Source organism: Hemitrygon akajei, chromosome 2 (assembly GCF_048418815.1).
Source record: "Hemitrygon akajei chromosome 2, sHemAka1.3, whole genome shotgun sequence".
Taxonomy (NCBI): Eukaryota; Metazoa; Chordata; class Chondrichthyes; order Myliobatiformes; family Dasyatidae; genus Hemitrygon; species Hemitrygon akajei.
Window position 1 is genome coordinate 51588028 of NC_133125.1, and position 25662 is coordinate 51613689.

The window sequence follows — 25662 nt, forward strand, 5'->3', positions numbered from 1 at the left end:
GAAATAGAGGTGGCATCGTGGAGATTGAACTGGGTGGTAGCAGAGGAACTGAAGTAGAGGTGGCATCGTGGAGATTGAACTGGTTGGTAGCAGAGGAACTGAAGTAGAGGTGGCATCGTGGAGATGCAACTGGGTGGTAGCAGAGGAACTGAAATAGAGGTGGCATCGTGGAGATTGAACTGGGTGGTAGCAGAGGAACTGAAGTAGAGGTGGCATCTTGGAGATTGAACTGGGTGGTAGCAGAGGAACTGAAGTAGAGGTGGCATCGTGGAGATTGAACTGGGTGGTAGCAGAGGAACTGAAGTAGAGGTGGCATTGTGGAAATTGAACTGGTTGGTAGCAGAGGAACTGAAGTAGAGGTGGCATTGTGGAAATTGAACTGGTTGGTAGCAGAGGAACTGAAGTAGAGGTGGCATTGTGGAGATGCAACTGGTTGGTAGCAGAGGAACTGAAGTAGAGGTGGCATTGTGGAAATTGAACTGGTTGGTAGCAGAGGAACTGAAGTAGAGGTGGCATTGTGGAAATTGAACTGGTTGGTAGCAGAGGAACTGAAGTAGAGGTGGCATTGTGGAAATTGAACTGGTTGGTAGCAGAGGAACTGAAGTAGAGGTGGCATCATGGAGATGCAACTGGTTGGTAGCAGAGGAACTGAAGTAGAGGTGGCATTGTGGAAATTGAACTGGTTGGTAGCAGAGGAACTGAAGTAGAGGTGGCATTGTGGAAATTGAACTGGTTGGTAGCAGAGGAACTGAAGTAGAGGTGGCATTGTGGAAATTGAACTGGTTGGTAGCAGAGGAACTGAAGTAGAGGTGGCATTGTGGAAATTGAACTGGTTGGTAGCAGAGGAACTGAAGTAGAGGTGGCATCATGGAGATGAGGTAAAAGTGTAAACAACATGAGATCAGATTCAGACAGTTGAGATGAAATCAATGGCCATATGCAGTGGTTGTATGGTAAAGAGGAGTGTATTCAGCATAAATATACAATTTGTGTTTTGGATAATATTGAATACGATAGGAAGAAAAGAAGTAGAAACAATCCAAGGATATTTCTGGTACAGGGACTCAAAATGATTTTCTCCACCATGAACGGATTTCAGTCTTTGTGATTTACCACAACAACACCCTTTGGTCTTCTCCACTGTTGCACAGTGCCTGGGATTGATTATACTCATCTGGTTCCACTCTTAACTATCCAAGCAAAGACAGAATTAAAATTAATGACTTTTCTGACCACATGCACACTGATACTTCTTATTAGTGTTTGTAGATGTTTAGGAACTGGGACTAAGTGAAAAGCTGATGCATGGATTTAACTACTGACAGCAAGGATTGCTGGGCATATTTGTACGGTAGAAATATGGACAGTAGAAATTGAGGTTTTCTGATCTTTTCTGCTTAGAGAATTTCACTGTGTGCAATTGGGTGTAATGTAAATGACAGAGGGCATTTACTCATTTTAAAATTCCAGTATCAAATCACAAAATTCACATGCGGATTTCCCGAGAAATTGCGTGTAGAGTACCAGGGAACAGCAGCAATGAAAATGATGAAGGGTTTGAGAATGAACATTCTGCTAGTAAGATCCTAGCGCCCTCTGTTGGTTACTAGATATGATGACAAATACAATCGTGGAGAACCGGGATTAATCTGAGCCACGCTGAATATCCACTTTCAGTAAATATTTAAAAGTAATAATTTAAATGTTCGTCTTTTCTTGGTGCATTTTCATTAATTTAGGATCATTAAACAACAATTCCAGCTCATTTGTATTACTTGTTAAGTATAAAGGGGAATCGAATTTTTGGGAAAGTTGTTAAATTTTCTTGTAGTGTTTTATTAACATATTATTACAATTCAGAGATTCCTGCCGGAAAGCGTGTGTATGTAAATAACGCATAAGTTTGAAATGGCGCCATGATTTTGACCATGGTTTTGTCAGTCCAGGATGCATCCTTAAGTGTCCGAATAGTGCAATAATTGCTTGTGCCGATGGCACCAACCCCCGGGATTTAACAATGAACGAAAGCACAAATGATTTATTCTATATCAGAAATTATTACCTATGTTAGCTGGTTTACTTGACCTGCTAGTGGATTTGGAAGCTCTTATGAGGACTGTGTAGGCGGGGTCCCCCGAATACTTCGGCGTAGGTAACCCGTGATTCAGAAGCGCACACGGGGGTAGGGATCACTCCTGCCCGGTGGGTGGACCACGAGTTTTGCAGGCGATTTGCATCCTTTGATGACACCCTGATGGAGATAGTGAACGTCAACACTGAGGATTGTCTCCATCGAGATGGGTTGTGGTTACATGGACCTTTATTTTCGTAGTGTTCCACAGCAGGGGCAGCTTGCTTTGCGGAGGTTACGCATCAGGCCCCTTCCCCCCTGTGCGTTCGTTAATAAATTGACCTTGAACTACAGAACGTGGATCTCAGTTTCTGAGCGTGCATACATGCAAATGTCATCTGCATATTGCGGTTTGGTGCTTGACTTTGCTGACCTTGGTTAAGCACTCGCACTGTTAAAGTCAGCCTGTTACTGCATGTGTGTATGTTAGAGATGAAGAGTTCCGGAAAGTGTTGGAAAGCTGATAAGCCAGTCTGTATCCCATACAGCGGAATGTAAATTGTGTGTGCGTATATACATTCTCTGCGAATGGTTGGTCTATCTAATCCCGACCAGCTGATTTGGCCAGCAACCAAACCAGTCCCCTCGTGTACAATTGGCTCCCGGCTGGGAGAGAAAGGTGAAAATGCGGAAGTCTCCACCCCCACATGGTATTTTCATAATTAGATCATTGCCTCAACTTTAGTCTTTTTCTGGATTTCCGGGCATAAACACAACATCAATGGCTACTTTAAATTACGAGCGGAGAGCTTTCGTTCAGAAGATCAACAGGTGAGATACGGTTTACGGAAATTCTCCAGATTATGGCAGTGCAATGTTTGTTTTATATACAAGGTTAAAATATCCCGCGAAATACAGAAGACAAGATGATACAGCGAGGAATTTCATGCTGCAGATTCATTTACCACGTTGTTGCTATATCTTCGATTATGTATTTCCCCGATTAAATATGCTACGACTTTAAAGGGAATCACCTTTTTTTTTAAAACGGGGCCGTTTTAAAAGTCGGCCGTTGTCCTGTTGATGCTAGGTTTTAGGGAACAACGTGAGCCAGGTTATAGCTAAGTGTTTCGACCGATGGCTTTGAAAGCACTGAATCTGTAAAATGTAATTTCGCGGGTAAGCACAGGCCATTGATTCCTCGCTGGCCTTCAACGTCAGGGCATGAAGATGGAATGAGCGAGATTATTACAAAGTTGGGAGCTGTATTTCCGAAATGGGAATGCATTCATAAAGGTCACAATTTAATGGGATTTGAAAAGTCCTAGTGTCTAGAACGGAAATCTAATCAGAGGGATGCAGAACGGTGGTTGCATTGATAATCATAGAGAATGGCGGAGCAGGTTTGAAGAGTCAAGTGGCCTTCCCCGCTCCTTAACTTATAGATTCATGTAACAATACTTTCCTTCTCTTTAACAACATCAATTGTTCTTACCAAAATGCATTCTAATGTTGAAATACATTTGCCAACTACATGTTTATCTGCAGGTAATTACAACAAACCTATTAATAGTTTGTCACAGTTTTTCTGTATTAACTCTGCCCACCAGTTTTGGTTTTGACTGGAACATTTGAAGATGTACGCTGGACCTGAGTCCAGCTTGGCTTGAGGCAAGTTTTCTACTAGCTCTGCTGCTTACCAAATGTAATTTAACTGGCCTTGAATGGAGAGAATATAACTGCAAAATTAATGTGTGAAATAAAACTTGGCAACATCGTAAATAAGGAACAGGTTTGCATTAAAATTCAAGAAGACGGTAAGGGAAGTGGATGCTCAGCAGTTGTAACTTGGTGTTGTTAGGTGTGTAAGAGACAAGAGGCATTGTGATTTAAATACTGCTACTTTTTATGGGATATAAAACAGGGGTACTTGGATATTCTTAAATTATTAGATGACCAGGAAAGTTTCTAAATCGGTTAAAGAAATCTTTGAGACAAAAGAGTCAACAGATGCTGGAATATGAAGCAGAAAGCAAACTGTTGGAGGAACACAGCATCTATGGAGGTGAAGCAATAATCAGTACTTATAGATGCTAGTCCTAGTGCGTGGTCTCAATCCGCAACATTGGCCATCCCATTATTTCCACTTGTACTGCTGGACCTGCTGACTTCCTCCAGCAGTTTGTTCCTTTTTTTGCTAAAGGAATCTTGGCTTTGTAAGTAGGGGCATTGAATGCATCAGCATGGACAAATCACTAAATATGCCTCAATACACACAAAATGCCGGTGGAACACAGCAGGCCAGGCAGCATCTATAAGGAGAAGCACTGTCAACGTTTCGGGCCGAGACCCTTTGTCAGGACTAACTGAAAGGAGAGATACTAAGAGATTTGAAAGTAGTGGAGGGAGGGGGAAATGCGAAATGATAGGAGAAGACTGGAGGGGGTGGGATGAAGCTAAGAGCTGGAAAGGTGATTGGCGAAAGTGATACAGAGCTGGAGAAGGGAAAGGATCATGAGACGGGAGGCCTTGGGAGAAAGAAAGGTGGGGGGGGGGGGGGAAGCACCGGAGGGAGATGGAGAACAGGCAGAGTGATGGGCAGAGAGGGAGTAGAAAAAACAACTAAATATGTCAGGGATGGGGTAAGAAGGGGAGGAGGGGCATTAACGGAAATTAGAGAAGTCAATGTTCATGCCGTCAGGTTGGAGGCTACCCAGCCGGAATATAAGGTGTTGTTCCTCCAACCTGAGTTTGGATTCATTTTGACAATAGAGGAGGGCATGGATAGACATATCAGAATGGGAATGGGACGTGGAATTAAAATGTGTGGCCACTGGGAGATCCTGCTTTCTCTGGCAGACCGAGCGTAGGTCTCCCAGTTTGCGTCGGGTCTCACCGAGAGGTCTCACCGGACACCAGCCGAGCGAAATATGCCTCAGCTGGAATAAAAAATAAACACAGAAGATATTGGAGGTACTGCAGGATAAGCATCATATGTGGAAAGAAAAATAGAGTTAATGCTTGGGTCCAAAACCGTTTTCTGTCAGATGAGTCTAATTCTGGTCAATGCACATTTTAAAGGCAAGGCAAGTTTATTTGGATAGCACTTTTCAAACACAAGGCAGTTCGAAGTGTTTTACATTAAAAGAAAATATTTAAAAATTGAACATCACATTTCAGACAATATAAAGAGAATAAAATCACACGTAAAAGAAGGAATAAAAGTTGTAGTGCTGGAGATTTTAATTAAAAGCTACAGGGAAAAGAAAAGTTTTAAGCCTCGATTTTAAAAGACCTCGAAGTTGGGGCAGACTTCAGATCATCTGGAAGGTTATTCCGGATATGTGGAGCATAGTAACTAAAACCCCTGCTTCACCGTGTTTAGTTTTGACCCTGGGGACGGTAAACAGACCTGCCCCAGGTTACCTGAGAGCTTGGGAAGCTTCTTAATGCAGCAAGAGATTGGAGATGTATTTTGTCCCGAGACCATTCAGTGCTCTATAAACCCGGAGTAATATTTTAAAGTCAAGCCTCTGATGGACAGGAAGCCAGTGTGGTGAACTGAGAACTGGAGTGATGTGTTCTACTTTCTTGGTCTTCGTGAGGGCTCTGGCAGCAGCGTTCTGAAAGAGCTGCAGCTGTCTGAGGGAGTTTTTTGCAGAGACCAATGAAAGCCTCGTTACAGTAGTCAAGCTGACTGAAAATAAATGCATGGGCGAGTTTTTCTAGATCTTGCTGAGGCATAGGCCCTTTAACTCTTGCTAGATTTTTAAGATGGTAGGAGGCAGACTTTGTAATGGTCTTAATGTGGCAGTTAAAACTTAAGTTGGAGTCCATCCTAAAAAAAAGGAAGATTTCATGACTCTTGAGAGGGAGCAAAGGAATTTTACCGGGATGATATAAGTGATGACAGACTTGAGGTGAATGGATTATTTTGAGAATCAGGAGCAATTTGACAGAGCAAATAGGGAATTTTGTTTAGCATGTAGGTGACTAACTGGAGGTCATATATTTTAAATAATTGGCCAAGGGAATGGACAACTGACCTTTTATAGCATAGAATTAATAATAATAGATACACACTCAATGGCAAATTGGTGAAGTGACATTCCATTAGAACATTAAGAAAGTACAGTCAACCTTCACTAATCCGACTACCTGTAATCTGGTTCCTTCGATAATCCGTCACTGATTTCAAATTTTCTGCGCAACTAATTTCAAATTTCCTAGGCCACCGTACCAATCTATTATGCATTGTTTTGGTTGTGCTAGATCTGTTCATGTGTTGGCGCGCTCTTGAAAGCACAGACAGGCGATTCCTGCTTGTTTTTCTGCATTTATTAGTATCATTTACATGAGGTGCGGTCGCCCGGTACCCGCCCGTCTCACCCACCAGCGGCGGGGGAGCTGACGTGCACTGGGTCGGTCCGCCTTCTCGCCCACCTGCCGGCAGTCGTGCACTGCCCTCGGGCGTCGCCCGGCCGGCGCTTCGTTCTCTTCTGCCCACAACCTCAGATCAGATGTGGTGACCCGCTGAATTTAAGCATATTACTAAGCGGAGGAGAAGAAACTAACGTGGCTTCCCTCAGTAACTGCGAGTGAAGATGGAAGAGCCTAGTGCCGAATCCCCAGCCGCCTGGCAGTCACGTGAAATGTGGCGTATAGAAGACCTCCTTTCTCCAACTTCTGCTTCTGCTCACCCAGATGTGCTGCCACCAACATCAACAGTTTTTGAAGAAACTGTCGTGCCAGTTTCAGCACCAGTTCCTGATGCTTCACTCATTTTTCAAGATGAAGATGTTGATGATCCTGACAACCCCACACTTGCAGACATGTAACTTTGCCTGAAGGTTTATTAAACGTCTCACTTTACAAGCAGAAGTGCTCAAATTCAGATTCAGATTCAGTTTATCGTCATTTAAAAACCACAAATGCAATGCAGTTAAAAAATGAGACAACGTTCCCCCAGAATGATATCAACAAAGCACATGACAAAATAGACTACACCAGAAAATCCACATAACGTTTGGCAATCCCCAATCCAGAGTCCGGAGAGGCTGTTGCGTATTAATATCGCGCTACCATCTTAGCGCGTTCCCTGGAAAGGAGCTCCAAATCCACCAGACAAAACAAGACCAAAAACTAAAGCTACAAGACCTGCACAAAACCACATAGTTACAACAGTGCAAACAATACCATAATTTGATAAAAAAACAGACCATGGGCACAGTAAAAATAGTCCAAAGATGTTAAAAGACTAAGTTTGAAAGAAACCACCACACAGTTTCCACAACTCCTCAGGGTCCCGATAGACTCGTCATCTCACGCCGGCAGCAGAAGGGAATACCCCTGCTATGGACTTCCAAGGCGCCGCCCGACTCAGCCTCCCAGACACAGCACACAGTGAAAGCTCCGTTGGACCCAGCCTCACAGACACAGCACACACTGAAAGTGACCTGATCACAGCGGACTCTGAGTCCGTCGAACCTCCGAGCCTCCGACCATCCCCTCCAGCACAGCTTCTCCGAGCACCATCCTCTGCCGAGCGTATTAAGACACCCCGCCAGCGGTCACCGGCAACGCGACCCCGAGGACTGGGGGCCTGTTCTTCTCAGCAGAGACTGTATAAGTTAATTCCTATACATTTACCTGTACCCTTTATTTTATCTGTGCCTGTACAGTATATTACTTTGTTAAAATTTCACTTGCTACTCATTTAATATTTCTGTTTCATTATTATCTAACTTGTACTGATTTACTTGATATTTTAAAGGTATGATGAGGCAGTTAGCTATTGCTTAATGTGATCCTTCTGTAATTCGGCATTTTCACTAATCCGGCACTCCTCAGGTCCCAGTGGTGCCAGATTAGTGAAGGTCGATCTGTAGTTGCATGTTTACTTGGGGGTGACATTGCAGAGAGTGGAAGAGCCCAATTTGCAATACTAAATAGTATGGTTCTTTCCAAGAAACAACATCGACAGTAATTGACAAGGTGCCTGCCCTTTGCCTTTGTTGCATGATTCTGTATGCAACTTGTTCTTTTGTGGTGTGGTAGGTACTTTATTGCTTTACCGCCACTCCTTCAAATATACCATTTAAAATCTACCTGTTTAACGCAGAGTCTGCTCACCTGGCAGAATACATTACCTTCTAGCTTGGTGCCAGAATTTTGTAATAAATCTCCCACAACAATAGCATGTGTTTATATCTTTCCTTCAGGAGTTTTACTGTGTTAAAATAGTAGCATGTTACAGTTACATGTAAAGTAGTTACAGTTTCTTGTAAACACAAGGAAGTCTGCAGATGCTGGAAATCTAAAGCAACACACAAAATGCTGGAGGAACATAGCAGGTCAGGCATTATCTCTGGAAACAAATAAACGATTGATATCTCAGGCTGAGACCCTTCATCAGGGTGTTGTTGTACTAGATTATCTGAAGTTCACTACAATCTATGGATAGAATGTCCAAGATTCTGCCTGGCACTAAGCTGATCTTTGGATAAGGCACGGAGGAACATTTATATATTATGTTAAGGTTGCAGTCAATTATCATGCATTTTAATTTATTTGTTACAAAAAGGTAGTTAATTCAAGCTAGTAAATTGGGACAAACAATAAAATTCCTTGAACCATACTGGCCTTAGTAACAAACTATGACTACAAGAAGAGTATTGTGATTGTGAGTAGTTTGTTAACAAATTCAGCTGAATTTTAGAATGATATACAAAATGTAGGTTCCCTCTCTCACAAGTTAGGTCAGATGTTTAAGAGCTCAGAGAATAAATTTACAGCAAAGGAATGGGACAGTGGGTCAAACCAGTCCATGCTAGTGTTTATAAGTCATTTAAGCTTTTTCCTGTCTCATCTAAATTTATCAGCATAATCTTCAAATTCATTCTCCCTCCTATGCTTATCTAGCCTCCTTTTAAAAGAATATTTTATGCATGATAACATGCTATTCAAAATGATCTGGGAGCAGTTTTTTTCCCCGCCAACTGGCACAGAACATAGAGCCGTGTAAATTTTGATTGAAGGTTTCCAACACTGACGCCTACAGCTATACAGTACAATTATCTTCAAAGACTGAATGTGACAAGCATACATGAGAAGGAGCAACTTAGCAGCTACCAAGTGTCAATTTAATCAGGCATAAGAACATAAATAGATCAGGAATCAGCCATCTAGCCCATCAAGCTTCTTCTAAGGTCATGGCTGATCTGGCCATGGACTCAGCTCCACCTCCCTGCCTTTTCCTCATCACTTAATTCCCCTGCTATGATTCTGTGTCTTAAATATATTTAATGAGGTAGCTTCTGTTCCCTGGGCGGAGATTTGCACAGATTCACTACTGTCTGGGAAAGCAGTTTCTCCTCATCTTAAATCTATTTCTCTGAATTTAGAGGCTATGTCCCCTAGTTCTAGTCTCATCTACCAATGGAAACAACTTTCCAGCCTCTATCTTTTCTATCCCTTTCACAATTTTATATGTTTCGATATGATTCCCTCTCACTCTTCTGAATTCCAACAACTATATTCCCAGGCAACTCAATTTCTCCTCATAGGCTAACCTCCCTCAGCTCCAAAATCCTCCATCATGGGCACTAGCCTCCTTAGTATCCAAGAGTTACAAAGCGGTGCTTCAGTGCGGCGGCATCTATCGTTAAGGGCCACCACCTCGCGGGATATGCCCTCTTCTCATTATTACCATCAGGAAGGAGGTACAGAAGCCTTAAGGCATACACTCAGCGATTCAAGAACAGCTTCTTCCTCTCTCTATTTCGATTTCTAAATAGATATTGAACACATGAACACTACCTCACTCTTTTAAAAAAAAATTATGTCTGCTTTTAGTACTACTTATTTTAACTTAACTATTCAATATAAATATATATACTTGATTTTTTCCATATTTATCATGTATTGCATTGTACTGCTGCCCAGAGTCCAAAGAATTTTGGTAAATTTCCACAAATGTGAGTACTATAACTTCTGCCATTTCTTTCAGAAACCTGAGATGCATCCCATCAGGACTAGGGGCCTTGTTCACATTTTTGCCCATGGTTTTTTTCATAATTAGCTCTTTAGTGATAGAAACTGTATCAAGGTCTTCACCCCTCATCACATCCCTGACATCTTTCTTTGGCATGTTAGACTGTGAAGGCCAATGCAAAATAGTTGCTCAAGGCTTTGGTCATTTCCACATTCAACATCATTATCATTATGCGCCATGGGTGGTGGGGCGGGGATGTGTCTCTACCAAAGGATGTGTAAGGCGCGCTCCTTCCCTTCATTCACCTGCAGGTCACCCTTGGGCAAAGCCTGGTTTGCACCCCATCCCAAACCCCGCTCCTCCCTCCTGCCCCAGATCAGGGTCATGTGAAGCCATGGGAGCAGGTGGTGGATAGTCGTATGAGCAGCTGGTGCACATCACAAGTCCTGCTTACGCGACCACTGACATCAGGCAGACATTTTCCTGAAAACAATTGTGGTCAAGACCATGATCGCCCACATTATTTCCATGTTGCCCAATATGAATTCCCCCTTCTATTCTTCTAAGGGAACTACATTCACTCTAGCCTCCCTTTTCTGCTTTATATGATTATAGAAACTTTTACTATCTGATTTTATATTTTGTGATATCTTACTTTCATAATCTGTTTATTTCTTCCCATGCTGCTTGTTCACTGGTTCTTTGTTGCTTTTTAAAGTTTTCCCAATCTTCTGGTTTCCCACTATTCTTGGCCTCTTTATATGCACAAGCTTTTAGTTTGATACCTTCTTTTATTTCCATGGGCATCCAACACTGGCTCTCCCTGCCGTTACCATTCATGCCTTCTTTTCATGTAAGTAGATACTGCATGTTTTAAAAAGTTCAAAGTATATTTATTGTCAAAGTATATCTACATTATACAACCTAGAGATTCGTCTCCCTTACAGGCAGCCGTGAAACAAAGAAACCCAAAAGAACCCATTTAAAAATAAAGAAGACTGTCAAACACCCAATGAGCATAGAGAGAAAAAAAAACAAATCATGCAAACAATAAATTCAAGCAAATAGTGTTCTGAACTGGTCTGCAGAGAGAGAGAGTTTGTCCACGGACCCTTAGTTCAATGCAAAGTGGAGCAGCGAGCTGAAATTGCCCATCCCTTGTCTCCGGCTTGGTCACCCTGACCTTTTTAATCTGGCCCTGTGCCTAAATTGTCGTCTAAACATTGGGTTCAGTCAACTCGATACCCTCCGGGGCCAGGACCCTGCTGTCTCGATTCAATTATTACTCAGCAATACTTAGACAAAATAGAAGTAAAGTATTTGATTGTATAATATAGCCTTTAATAAAGATTGTATATAATAAGGGATACAGAACAAATGAGATTGAGGTGTGTATCAGGCAGGGCTTAATTGAATGATAGAACCCAAGTTTAAAGGGCTGTGTTTCACTTGATATGGTTTTTTTTTTACTAATTATCAAGACTTAGTGAGGTTGAACCAACATTTATTTTGAAGGAACGAGTGCTTCGTTAAAATGAGTTACATGGTTGATGAATGCAATGAGGTGGTGCATGATTTACCACATCCCCTGTGGCTGTGCCATTAGAGGAAATAGTGCCAAAAAGGAACAAGTGACCAACACAAAGTTGTTTCCCTCTCTTCTGCCATACTCTTAGATTCCCTTGAACAGATGTTTATGTTTAATGAAGAAAATCACATGGAAGACATTTGTATATCACATGTCCTTGAAGTCATAGAGTCATACAGCAAATGTTTTACTTTAAAGCTGTGGTAATAACTGCATTTGCCTCCTCCTCTGGCAGCTTGTTCCATATTCCTACCACCCTCTCCATGAAATACTTGCCCCTTAGCTCCCCTTTAAATATTCCCTCTCTCACAATTAACCCATGTTCTCCAGTCTTAGACTCCCTATCCTTCATAAAAGACCGTGACTGTCCAGCCTATCGATGTTCCCCCCATTATTGTGTATTTAATATTTCAGTTAGCTTGTGTGTGTGTGTGTGTGTGTGTATACAGTATATAATACTGATTAAGCATTCTTGATCATTTAAATAATTAGTTAAGGGCTAAATGTACAAATATGTTAATTCCATATGTTATAATGTTACTGTGTGATGCATGCGCGCCTCACTTAAAGAGCAAACTGGACCCATATTCCCAGACTCCTGTGTCTTCCTTGAATTAATTTAATGTCATGAAGTTACAAAGCATAACACCAATGATTTTATAAACCTCTATAAGCTCACACTTCAGTCTCCAGTGTTCCAGTGAGGTCAATCCCAGCCTATCCAATCTCTCCTTGTCAATACAGCCCTCCATTCCTGGCAACATCTTGGTGAATCCCAATTACACATTGTCTAGCCCTACTGCATCCATTCTAGACTGTGTTGACCAGAACTGCAAGCAATATTCTAAGTGTGGACTGGCCAATATATTTAAGTTCAAGTTTCCATAGATTCATACACAAGGAAGCAATCCTTTAGCCCACTGAGTCAGCACCAACAAAGAGCATCCCATTTCCATTAATCTCATTAGTTACTGTCCCCACCTTTCCATTAGCTTCCCCTATTTTCAACCACATACCTATGCACTGGTTGACTATCTACCAACTCACGTAGTTTTGAAATCAGGAAACCTGGGGGAAATCCATGCGCTCACAAAAAGAGCATACACATTCAACACGACAGTATTGAAGGTGAGAATTGAACCTGCATTGTTGCAGCTGTAATGCAGTAGCTCAACAGTTGTGCTTCTTTACCATCTTAGCTCTTGTTTTATTGGTTTTGTACTTGTAAGAAAGATCCTTGCCTGAAGTTCTTTTGTTTTAATGTGGACACCAATTGAGGTTAAGACCTCTAAAGATAGCAATCTTTTATCTTTGCCTAACTCAATTGGTTAACTCTTTCAGAGATTTGTTATGGGTATGGTAAACTGGAATGGCTCTTTTTTGCTTGTTGTGATTCTGCTTTCAAAAATGTCCCAAGATGCTTCAGTAAAATATAATTTAAAGGAAGATTCACCAATCAGCCAAGTTAGGGCACATTTCACAGACTGACCAAAAGTCTGTCCAAAGCAATGGTGGGATCCAGAGAAAGGAAGAATAAGGGAAAGATTTTGGAAGGAGTTGGGTGTAGAGTTAAAAGGCCATAAAGAAAATTATATGTTAGGATAAAAAATTTAAATTTTGAACTGATGAGGATGGGAATGGTAATATTTGACGAGCAGGGCAGTGTGGAATAGCAGATGGGAAGGAAAGGGGAAAAATATTAGGCATTGCAACTTCTGTGGCAGCCGAGGGCTATGGTCGCATGCTGCCATTTAGGTACCCAAACGATCCTCCAGATTCACTTGCACTTATGCCTAATGTCCTCAACTTATTGCTTACAGTATGACTCCTCCTACATTAAAGAAGCCAAACACAAACTGGGTGAACATTTCCAGCAAACTCAAGTTCAGTCAGAAGGAAAACTTGAGCTTCCCATTACCAGTCACTTTAATTCTCCATCCCATTCCCATTCTAACGTATATCACCATGGTTACCGACACTGTTCTAATGAAGCCAACCATAAGTGTGAGGAACAGCACCTCATCTTTATCTGCACCTTTCTGGTATTATAGCAAATTTGACGATTTCAAGGAATTCACTTTCTCTGTTTGAATCAGAAGTGGACAAGTCTACTATAGGTTAGCTACTTGCAATATTGACTTCCATTTTTCTCTCTGCACTGACACTGACTGATCTTCTGAAAATTAACTGCAGGTCAGACCATCATTTCATCGCTCTTATAAGTTTCTTTCTTTATTTCTATCTCCCCCTCGCCCTCTCCACCCCCCTCCACCCTTCCCCATCTCTTCCCCCTCTCCCTCCCCCTCTCCCTCCCCATCTCACCCCCACCCCCTCTCTCTCTCCTCACTATCGACCAGTTAGTTCCATCGGCATCTTCTCAACACAATAACCCTGACCTTGCCTTTGTCCTATCCATCCCACCCTAATCTCTCTCTTTTCCTGTGGTGCTGAAGGGTGTTTGAAGTGAAAAATTATGTTTCTCTGTCCATGAGTGCTGCCAGAACTTCAATGTGCTTACAGTATTTCCTGTTTTAAATTTCTGATCTCCACTATCTGCAGGTGTTTGACTTTCACTAAAACAGTCAGGTGTACAGATAACCAAATCATGGGTGAGGGATTCAGTAGCAGGTGGCTGGAAGCAGAAGCTGCTGCTTTCTTCTTCTTCTTCTTGGAAGTCCATCGGGAGCGATGATGACATCAGTGATGCCTCTGATGAGATTGAAGCCTGAACCGGGAAGCACAGATGCACCCGCAGGTCGGGCACGTTACGTCCACTGAAGGGTCGTGTGGTCTCTGCTTGTGGTCCTTGTGTTTTTGATTATGGTCCTTCAGCCACTGCTCTGCAAATGTGTTGGTGCCTTTGAAGCCTGCCAGGTGCCAGGCATCGGCCTCCCAACCAGTCACCGGGATATTGCATGCCTTCAAGGACGATTTCTCGCAGTCTTTATAGCGCTTTGTAGAGTCTCCCTGCTTTCTGGTGCCATGTGCCAGCTCGGAAGAGAATGTCATCTTTGGAAGGTGGTTGTCTTCCATCTGGACCACATGTCCAACCCATCGAAGTTAAGCCTTCATCATCAGTGTCTCTGTGCCAGAGGTCTCAGCCCTTCGTAGCACTCTGTGATGAGGACTCTGTCCTGCCACAAGATGCCCATGATATTGTGAAGGCATTGCATGTGGATCTGGTCAGGTATCTTGATGTGCCTGTGGTATGGGGTCCATGTTTCACAGCCAAATAGCAGGGAAATCAGGATGACTGCTCTGTAGACTGCCATCTTGATCTTCAACTGGATGCTAGGTTCTCTCCAGACACGTGTCCATAGCCTGCCAAAGGATGTTCCAGCTTCTGCAAGTCTGTTTGAGATCTGTTGATCTAGACTGCAGGAGGAGGTAAGTGAAGGTGTCAACATTGTTGAGCCGTGAGCCTTCAATCTCAATTCGTGGTTCCGCAGGGTTGGTACGGGGTCCAGGACGAAGTAGAACTTCTGTCTTCTGCAGGCTGATGGTTAGGCTGAATTTTCTTGCTGCCACAGCGAGGCAGTCAGCGAGCTGCTGCAGGTCCCTTTCGCTATGCGTTGCAAGAGCGCAGTCGTCTGCAAAGAGGAGGTCTCGTACTATCGTTACCAGCGCTTTGGTCTTGGCCTTGAGGCGTAACAGATCAAAGAAGTGTCTGTCAGTCCTGTAGCGAATTGTTATCCCCGCTTCAGTCTGTGAGAGAGCAGAGAACACCATTGTGGCAAACAGTAGGCTGAATAGAGCAGGCACAAGGACACAGCCCTGCTTGACACTGTTAGTTACTAGGAAGGGGTCAGAGGTGTAGCCATTTTCAATGGCCAGGGTCATCGTGCCAACATGGAATGACCTGACAACACTGACCAACCTTGGGGGGGGGAGCAGCCTAACTTGTTAAGGGTGCGCCAAAGGCCTGTGCAACTAATGGTATCATATGCCTTCGTCGGGTCCACAACGAGGATGTAGAGATTCTGGTTCTGTTCCTGGCACTTCTGCTGGATGTGTCTGACAGCAAAGATCATGTCCACTGTCCCTGTGGTAGATCTGAAACCACACTGGCTCCCTGAGACAATGTCATCAAGGAGGTGTGAGAGGTAATCCTGTTCAGTATGTTATGGGCTGTGATCTTCCAAGCTATGCCCAGGAGAGATATGCCTCTGTGGTTGTCACTGGATGACCTGTCCCCCTTGTTCCTGTACAGGCGGATGATGTTTGCATCCCTGAAGTCCTGTGGTACACAGGCTTTCTCCCAGAACTGCTGCATGAACTCTGTCAGCCTCTGAAGAAAGGTTTTGCCACCCTCCTTGAAGACCTCTGGTAGGATCCCATCCGGGCCACGGGCCTTGCCTGGCTGAAGCTGGTTGACTGCCCTCCTAGCTTCTACCATAATGGGGGGTGGGGGGTGGAATTATCAAAGGCTTCCAGGACTGGGCGGTGGGGATGTCTTCTACAGCCTGGTCATCTATCTGGGATGGTCTGCCCAGCGTTGGACAATGTCGCCTTTGTCAGTGACAGGCGCTCCATCCAAGGAGCGGACTGGTGCCATGATGTTGGAGGAAGGTCCATACACTGCTTTTATGCCATCAAAGAACTTCTTTGTTGTTCCGGTCAGCGTAGCGCTAAAGCTCTGCCGCTTTGGTCTCCTATCACTGTGCTTTAATTTTCCGCAGCTCAGGCTGGACCTTACTACAGAGGTGCTTCAGGCAGTCATGTTTGCCACTGAGCCAGCTTGCAAAGGCTTCTGCTTGAGAAGGATGATGATATCAGAGTTGTTCTCATCGAACCAATCCTGATCTTCCTCTTGGGGTGCCTGAGAACGGCACTTGCAGCGCTGTACAGGGCATCTCTGAAGACACCCCATGTTGTTTCCGGGTCTACTTTACATAGATTGAGTAAGGCGAATACTGATGGAGAGAATGTGGATTTAGATGCCAAGGGAAGAGCTGGTAGGATGATGAGGTTTAAGCAATCCAGTTCCGTCTCAAAAGGACGGGCTGGGAGGAGGCAATTGAGTAAGTGGTTGTGGTTGAAGTGTGGAAATGGAGCAGGCGGAAGTTGTCTCCTTTTAGGATCATACTTCCACTGGAGAAAACTGCTACTTCCAAGACCAAGTGTCTGGCAAGTACAATGACGCAAGGATGCAAAGTGTTGCCTGTTTGCAGCCACCTAGGTCGAGGCATCAGAGTCGGGCACGTCACCAGAGTGCAGGAGGCGGTGTGGGGTGGCATCCATGCTGGATTTGGTGCTGCTCCCAGTGTCCACTCGGTAGAAAACAGGCTGTATTGCTGCAACATTCATGGACTCAGGGACTTGGACTATTTTTTTGTGTGACTGTATTCTACTGCTATCTTACATCTGCCTTGTGCTGTGTATAACTATTAGTACTGTGCTTTGCACCTTGGCCTCAGAGTAACACTTCAATTGGCTGTATTCATGGGTATTCATGTATGGTTCAATGACAGACTTGAACTTGATCACAAAATCCAGCCATCCTTCTTGAAAGCGGAATTTGATGCCATAACTGTGGATGATATTTCTAAGGGACAGTAAGTCAACAAATGGGTCAAAAATGTGACTTGAGGGATTCCAACAGGATAGGTGAAATGAGAAAAGTCATCCACTGGAGATGACCTCTCTTTGACATCACAGCAGAGCAATGAAGTCTTTAACTCTGAGTCTTTCACATCAACTACCCTTGGGACATATTTTCAAGAATTTTTAGGTTGGGTATTATTGTCTTTAAGTACTCAATGGTTGACCTGGCTGGATCTTTCCCATTTAAATCTATGTGTTGTTTTCTAACCTGATGTTGGGTCCTCAGCTTATGCCTGGTAGCCAATAGCATTATATCTCAAATGAAAGTGAAACAAAATCTTGGCTTTGAGCCATCTGTGTTTGTTTTTGCACCCAGATTATAAGAATCATATTAACACCTCTGTAGTAGCCAAGTCTCCACAGGTTTTGCACTGTTTCAATATGCATTCCTTTTTTGTTTTGCAATTTTAACCCTAATGATAGGGTTCAACGCACCTGGGAAATGGAACTTCAACATTCACTTTCAGATAATCAATGGAGTAAAATTTATTATCTAGTCAATAATTTATCTATCTGTGCACGCCATACCTTAATTCAGTTTAAGATAGTACACAGGCCCTATATGTCCAAAGATAAATTGGCGCATATTTTTCCTAATCTAAGCCCTATTTGTGATAGATGTAACGCAGAAGTGGCTACTCTAACTCATATGTTTTGGTCATGTGTAAGCTTAAATAATTTTTTGGAGAGATGTTTTTGGAATATTATCTAAAGTTTTAGATGTGGATGTTCAACCCAATTCACTTACAGCAATTTTTGGGATTATTCCAGAGGAAGCAAGCAAAGTGTCTGCTTCCGCTCAACATGTGATAGCCTTTTCAACTTTACTGGCTAGGAGAGCTATCTTGCTATAGTGGAAAGACTCTAATCCACCTACTTTTTTATTCACTCTCCTCCATTATATCATGTCTAAGCTTGGAGAAAATTAGAAGCCAGACATTTGATACATCTTTTAATTTTGAACAACTCTGGCAACCCTTTATTCAATATTTTCACATGATTTAATTTATTTTTATTTATTTATTGTTCTTTACTCTCTTTAGGGAAAATCCTTATCCGTGAAGGTTCAGAGATGACTGGAAGGATGTTTTTTTTTCTCTTTCTCTTTTTTTTCTAATTTTATCCTCAAATGGACTGCCCAATCTTTCTTTTCTTTTCCTTTTTTTTGTTTTAGTTTAGTTAGTGGGGTTTTTTTTCTCTTATTAAATAAAATTTCCAACCTTTTTTTTACGATTGTTATGAGTTGTAGTTTTTTGGATTATATTGTATATATAACAGCGTAACATTTTACCTATCTGATTTTGACAATATATACTTTTTTACTGCTGTTTATATGTCTTTTGTATTATCTGTTTGCTAAACTTCTCCTCTGATTTGTATATTCTTTATGGAAAATCAATAAAAAGATTGAAAAATGAAATGAAATGCAATTTTAAATCATCTTTTGCAAACATTTTACTAAAGCAATGGGTTCCCTATTCCACATGTAACCTACACCCCATCTAATAGGGAGTTGCAACAAAGCAGAATTCCTTTAAATAAATCATTGCTTCATTGCATCATAATTTTTTACATCAATCTCCCTTTAATAAGAAATGCCACAGAAAGCCTTGCTGAAGAGGAAAAGAAGTTTCTGTGGTTTAACATTTACTCATGCTCTGTTTTCCAAATGTTATTTTAACTTTCTTCAGCCTCTGGATGTCAACAGTAGGGGTGAGTGTGTGAGTTGTATATGGCTGTGTATTTGTGAAACCGAATATTGTTCTAGGTTGGACAGGTTAGTGCATTGTCGACAGGATGTATGACCCAAGAACTTTTGATGTTTACATTGAGTGTCAAAGTGAGCAAGTTCTCTTCCTTTCCCAAATCTCTTCACCTTTAACACACACAAAATGGGCCAGTCTTCCATTTAACTCCATGGAGCTTTTGCATACTAAATCTGCATGACTTGACCTCCTAAAACCAATGGGAAACAGGGATACATTTATCAATCCGTAATTTAATTTAGAATTCATTTAACAATATAGCTTTCTTGTCCAGCCAATGATCAAAGTAGTTAATATAGAGGATTAATGTTGAGACTTCATTAAACATTGTTGAGGTCTCACTTGGAGCATTATGAGCAGTTTGGGTCCCTTACTTTAAAAAGGATGTGCTAAAACCGGAGAGGGTTCAAAGAACAGTCACTAAAATGATTCCAGGACTGAATGGCTTGTCATATGAAGAGCATTTGATGGCTCTGGGCCTGTATTCACTAGAATTCAGAAGAATGAGGCATGACCTCATTGAAACGTGTCGAATGGTGGAAGGCCTAGATAGAGTGGATGTGGAGAGGAGGTTTCCTATGGTGGGGGAGACTAAGACCAGAAGACAGCCTCAGAATAGAGGGGTGTCCTTTTAGAGTGACGATGAGGAGGAATTTCTTTAGCTGGAGATTGGTGAATCAGTGGTATTTATTACCACAGGCAGCTGTGGAGGCCAAGTTTTTAATGTATATTTAAGGCAGAGGTTGATATATTCTTGATTGGTCAGTGCATGAAGGGATACAGGGAGAGGACAGGAGGTTGGGGCTGCGAGGAAAATTGGATCAGCCGTGATGAAATGGTGAAGCAGACTCAATGGCTCAAGTGGCTTAATTCTGCTCCCGTATCTTATGGTCTGGAAGTAGTCTGGTGTCTGCATCAAAATTCTAAATGAAAGCCTAGTAAGATAAAGTTTATAGCAGATCTTCATAGAATTACCCTTCATACGTTGCAGTGATTGACATGGGACTTCTACCCTTGCGACCATTAACAGTCCAGAGTCCCAAGTTCAAATCCATCTGTTGAATTTAAAATCATTTTTAAAATCTGGAATTAGTCTCCATAATAAAAAGCCCCCAAAAAACTATTGTATTGCTATGAAAACCCATAAAAGGAATGCGCAATAATCTTTTCCTGTAATAGAACAGTGACAAATTGTAAGGAAGATGAGGTGCCTCACAAAATTCAAGAGGCAAGATAAACCATCAGTTCCATTTGTTTTTATTATGTTTGCTCCTGTTGCAGAACAGTTATTTTGCCATGATATTCTGGCAATTATGGGCACCTTAGAAGCCAAGGTCAAGGTCTAAACATCCTGCTGGGCTTTACCCGTGCAAGGACACTTTTCCAGTATCCTGATCAAAAGGGCAAAGGTGATTCATGCCACTGCACTTCTCGTGATGCCTTCCACTCTCTAATAGTGCATTTGGAGTGTGGATCCATTATAGGATTCAGTTTACCAATTATCCAGTCTTTTTTCTCTGATTGAGACCAGGTGTCAAAAATTACATTTATTGTGCTTGCTTCTGAGTACTTTGATACCCTTCAGTTGTCCTATATGGCATCCTCGGAGTATTCATCAAATGTCACACTGCTGAGGGAACTGAATAGCATGCATTGAAAGCTGACCGAGTGTATGCAAAGAGAGCCTATGATGCCATGATTATGCAACTGTGTTTGGACTCCCACTTTGGATGCTAATAGCCAAATTTCTGTCCCTTTTTTTTAAAATGCACTGAACAGCACGAAAGCTTTACCTTCCCTGGCCCACCTCGCTTGACTAGATTGTGAACAATTTGCTTACTTGCTAGTGTTGTAATTCTACAAACCTTTTCTCCTCTAAGGCTGGAGCGGGAGTCATTTGCAAAGTATTGTAACTTTACTCTCCTTCTGCAGAAGAGTGTTTAATCAGAGCCTTTTCATCCATGATCTGATTTCCTATCAGATCCCCATTCCTCCTGCCCTTTATCTCTTTCACCAGTCAACTTCCTAGCTCTTTACTCCTCCACCTCCCTCTGGGTTTCACCTATCACCTGACGCTTTGTACTTCTGCCTCCCCTCCCCCCACCTTCTTGGTCTGACCCCTCATCTTTTTCTTCTGGTCCCGATGAAGGGTCTCAGCCTTTGATTTCCAGCACCTGCAGATTGTCTCATGTTTGTCATCAATGCACTAGATTGCTAAAAATGATCTCTTAGCATTTAGTGAAAAAAGACCTGGAGTTCACCAAGTGCCTTGATTGAACTTGCTAGAGTCCAGTAGGTAGAGCAGGCAGGCCATTTCTTCAAGGATGACGGATTTCTCGTTGGTTCAGGTACCATTGAATGAACACAGATCATTTCACAGATGCCACATGTTAACCATTCCTACACCAGTGCCACAAAGAATCCTAGTCCCTAAAATGTGGTAGATCTGTCATCAATGGCGGCAGTACGCATACAACGAAAGCCAAGTTCCATGTGAACTGTGATTGCACTGAAGGACTGCTTCTGCCATTGGGATTACTCAGGGATTTCCCAGCAGTAATCATTAAATCATCAGAGCCAGTGACAGAGTTCTCTTTCTCTGCTGGAAGCTGTACAGCCTGTATCCCGCAGCAATGAGGGTACAGCCCTTGAAACTGGCTGCACGCTGAGCAGCTGGAACAAGGGACAAGGAGGTAACCAGCACAGCCAGGGAGCTGTGTTGATTCATTCTTCTGCTGCTCCAGTTACAAGCTGAATTTCCATTCCGGAACAATTTTGCACCTTGCTTGTCCTGCCAGTGTTCATCATCACCCACCTGGTCATAGTGCAGAAGTAAGAACTGCCACACAGTAAAGATTTACAACTAGACTGATAAAATAACCAAGACGTGTTGTCAGCCACGTATTTTTGTGCCTGTTCGCTGGGTGTCACTACCAGTCCCTGTGTACAAGTCAGCACTTCTGCAGGAAGTGCAGCATAACTGATGGGAAAGAAGATTGTTCCTGATTGAGCAGAATAGTATGAACTTGTTTATTGGGCATGGCCTGAGAATTTTTGGTGTTGGCATTGGTTGTCAAAGCGAGCAAGATTTCTCCCCATACCAAGGTTCATCACCTTTAACACACAGATAGACATCTGTCTTTTCTGCTACGTAGAGTTTGCCTTGATCAGCTTTTGATCTCTTAAAACAACAGCAAACAGGGAAACATTTATGAGTCCATATTTTGATCTGGAATGCATTTTTATTGGGGTGGTGGTCTGCAGATAACCCCGGAGGACATCATCCTCGAGCCCAGAGGACCAGGCTTTAGATGGTTTTAGTCATGATTGCAGCAGTGAGCATACATGTTTCTTTAAGAAGTACAGACTACCTTTCGATGGACTCTTGTCACATTTCGTACACTGGTCTTGTGTCTGGCCAAAGGGCCGTGTGGTACTGCTTGCTGGATGCTGCAATTAGCCAAACAGGCATGCAGCATTGTAGGTGTTATGTTGCTTCCGTTATACTAAACAGAGGAGGAGTTATCCATGCTGCATTCAAACTGTTTTTTTCACGGTAGATGAGTTCCCGCTCCTGGAGCTCACTGACTGGCTTTTTTTTGACCTAACGAGGAACGGGCTTGGAGATGCGTGCCACTGGGGCACGGCCCTGTGGGCGACAGATTGCATGCCAGTGTTGCCAACTGAGGCTTCATGGGAGAAGGAACATCAGAATATCGTGGCGGCGGACGCAACTGACAGGCCTCCGTGTTTGTGCAATTGCTCCCTCTCTCGACGGCGGGGAGAGCACGCTGCCAATTCACGAGTCGAAGAACCTCGGAATAAATAGCGACGCGGCAGATTGTTACACCATAACAGTGACTGTTTGTCTCCCCTTTCGCCGTGAAGTGGGTGGCATCTCCCTGTCCCTTGTTAGTGAGCGACAGCCTGTGGCTTGTCGAACTGACAGGTGAACAAAAGTTTTTTGTTGACTGCTATCATGGTCTTTGCTGCTGCTTGGTGGCTCGTGGGTGCTGCTGAATGGGTGGGGGGGAGAGGGGGAAGGTTAATGCTTTGCTGCTGCTTGTGCATGGGAGGGTAGAGAGGGGGCGTCAGGATTCGAACATTTTTGGGGTTCTCTTCTGTTTTTGTGGATGTCTGTGAAGGGTATGAATTTCAGGTTGTATACTGTATACATTAAAATGGAACCATTTGACCCATTACAGTCCAGTGCCTGTTTTCAGGCACTTTTAAATTTATTCTGGTAACAAAAAGTGGATACACTGCCAACGCTCGGCAGATCAGGCAGCAAATGTGGAGGGAGCAACAGGAGATGACATTCTCTCTCCACAGAAGCTGCTTGATCAGTGTGTTTTGTGATTTTTTTTTTCTTCTTTATTGACATTAGCCAGCTGCTTTTCCTTCACTGCAGCCCTGACCCTGAGAAAGTTCAGAATTTAAATGGATGCTTAACCACGCAATGCCTCTGTTTTGGTTTGAAAGTGGAATTTAACCAAGGCACCAGGGAATTCCCTGCTTCTTCTCAAATAGTGCCATGGGATTTTTAAAAACCAATTTAAGCAGATAGATGGAAAGTTTTAACACCTTTTTCCATTGGCAAAACTCATTTTCTCCTATAATTTGTATATCTAAAAGGTAACTTCATCCACGTGGGCAGCCAGAAAATGGAACAAAGCTCTGTTTCTTCTGGATTCTGTGCAAAGGAGGATAAAATGGGTTTGTGGGTCTGAATGTGAATTTTCCAATTATCTAATTTTGTGTGAATAGAATTTGTCTGGGGAATTTCCCAGGTCATCCCTGAAATTTCAGACAGTACACCACCAGTTAGATTTTTGGTTTCACTGAAACTATCTTGAGGTTGCCTTACTTTGCTCTGTAAAAGGTTGTTGATCTTTTTGAACCCTTTTAAGTCAAATCATTAGGATTCTGTGGAGTGTTTTATTTAGGAAAAGCAAGGTACTGCCCCACTTTTAAATCACACCAGTAGGGCAAATGCCATTAACAGGGCCTTACAAAGGATGAGTAGGACTGAGCTTCTGCTTTCCTTTCCCATCATGCATCCTGCATTCTGCGCACTGTACTCTGTGCTTGTCTCTGGAGGTGCTTATACTGAACACATTTTGAGGTATAAGACAAGTCTTTCTGCCATGCAAAAAATGCTTTCTGCTTTTCTTGCAAGACCTTGGCGATGCTCTTGTCACTTTCATCAAGCCAATCTTGGTCGTTCTGCTTTGTAGACCCCAGAACAGATGTAGCCGACTCTGTTACCAGGGCTTTATAGTCCTCCCACTTCTGTGCAGGGTTTCCAGCGAGGGGGCCGTGTAATGTCAGCTTGTCATCCAGGTTGTCTGTAAGTTGTCCCTGATGCCAGGGGTGGTTCAGCTTCCCTTTCATCTGTCGAATGACCTTTGGCTTCTTGAGATGGTTAGGAACAATGCATATTGTAAGAACCGATCTAACCAGCTGATGATCAGTCCAGCACCCTGCTCCGCGCATCGTTCTGGTCATCCTGAAGCCATCAGCGTCTCGCCTCCGAGTGATGACACAGTCTATCGGAGGCCACTGTTTTGGATCATCCACGTTGTCTAGTATTTGTCAGCTTACCTGAACAGGGTGTTCGCGACAGTCGGATCACTTGCAGCACAGAGGCTCAACAACAACAGCAGACCTGTACTGTTCATTTTGCCGACACCATGCGGACCCAGCTCCCCTTTCCAGCTTCTGAAGTCTTTGCCAACCCTCATGCTAAAGTCGCCAAGCTGTCTCCTGGGAGGTGCTGATTTCACAATGTGATGGAGTTGCCGGTAGAAGTTTTCCTTGACCTCATCACTGCAGGTCATGGATGGGTTGAGAGGAAGTTTCATCAGTCGCTCGCTAATGCAGGTTGGAAGGTCCAGTATTTGGAGCAGGAGTGACGTTTTGATTGTGAGTCCTACACCATGGATTCGGTCTTCGCTCACTGACTTGTCCTTCCAGAAGAAGGTGTAGCCTCTTTTGGGTTCAGTGATGGATACTTCTTCTGCTAGTCTGGTTTCACTCAGGGCAGCAACGTTGACTTGATAGTGAGCCAATCCTCATGCTATCAGAGGCGTCTGTCACTCAGGTCTTGTATTATTTCCATTGTCCATAAGGGTTCAAACATTCCATGTTCCAAAAATCAGTTTCTTTGTGACATATTTTCGAGCGCTGGTGGGTAAAAACACAAATAACTGGAAGATGTTCTTCAGGGCCATCGAAGTAGTCTGTGGGCCCAAAACTGAATCACACGCCCCTCTTATCGGCTGATGGTAAAACCCTGCTCAGGACGAGGAATAACATCAACGAGAGATGAAGAGAACACTTTATTAGCCTAGTCAACATGTTGGGTACTGTAGATCAAGCCATGCTTGATCAGATCTCCCAGAGGCCTGTTATCAACACCTTTGACCTTCCTCCTACCCTGGAGGAAGTCAAGAACGCCATTTCTCAGACAGACTCTGGTAAGGCCCCTGTGAGGGATGGAACTCCTATTGAGCTCTTTAAGTCAGCAGCCCCACTAGCACCCACATCATTCCACGACATCCTCACAAGCACATGGGAGGAAAAAGTCATGCCTGGGGACTTTAGGGATGCCATAATTGTTCCACTGTTGAGGGCAAAG

General features: G+C 43.1%; 1 protein-coding gene across 4 annotated transcripts in view; it reads left to right on the forward strand.

Moving 5' to 3' along the window:
• The first annotated feature begins 2792 nt into the window (after positions 1 to 2792).
• Positions 2793 to 25662, forward strand: part of dock8 (dedicator of cytokinesis 8) — a 261176-nt gene continuing 238306 nt past the window's right edge. For all 4 annotated transcript variants that reach the window (XM_073072099.1, XM_073072104.1, XM_073072113.1 and 1 more), the window contains exon 1: positions 2793 to 2902. In XM_073072099.1, the coding sequence (XP_072928200.1) occupies positions 2853 to 2902 (50 nt within the window). In that variant the 5' untranslated portion in view covers positions 2793 to 2852. The remainder of the gene's footprint in view (positions 2903 to 25662) is intronic.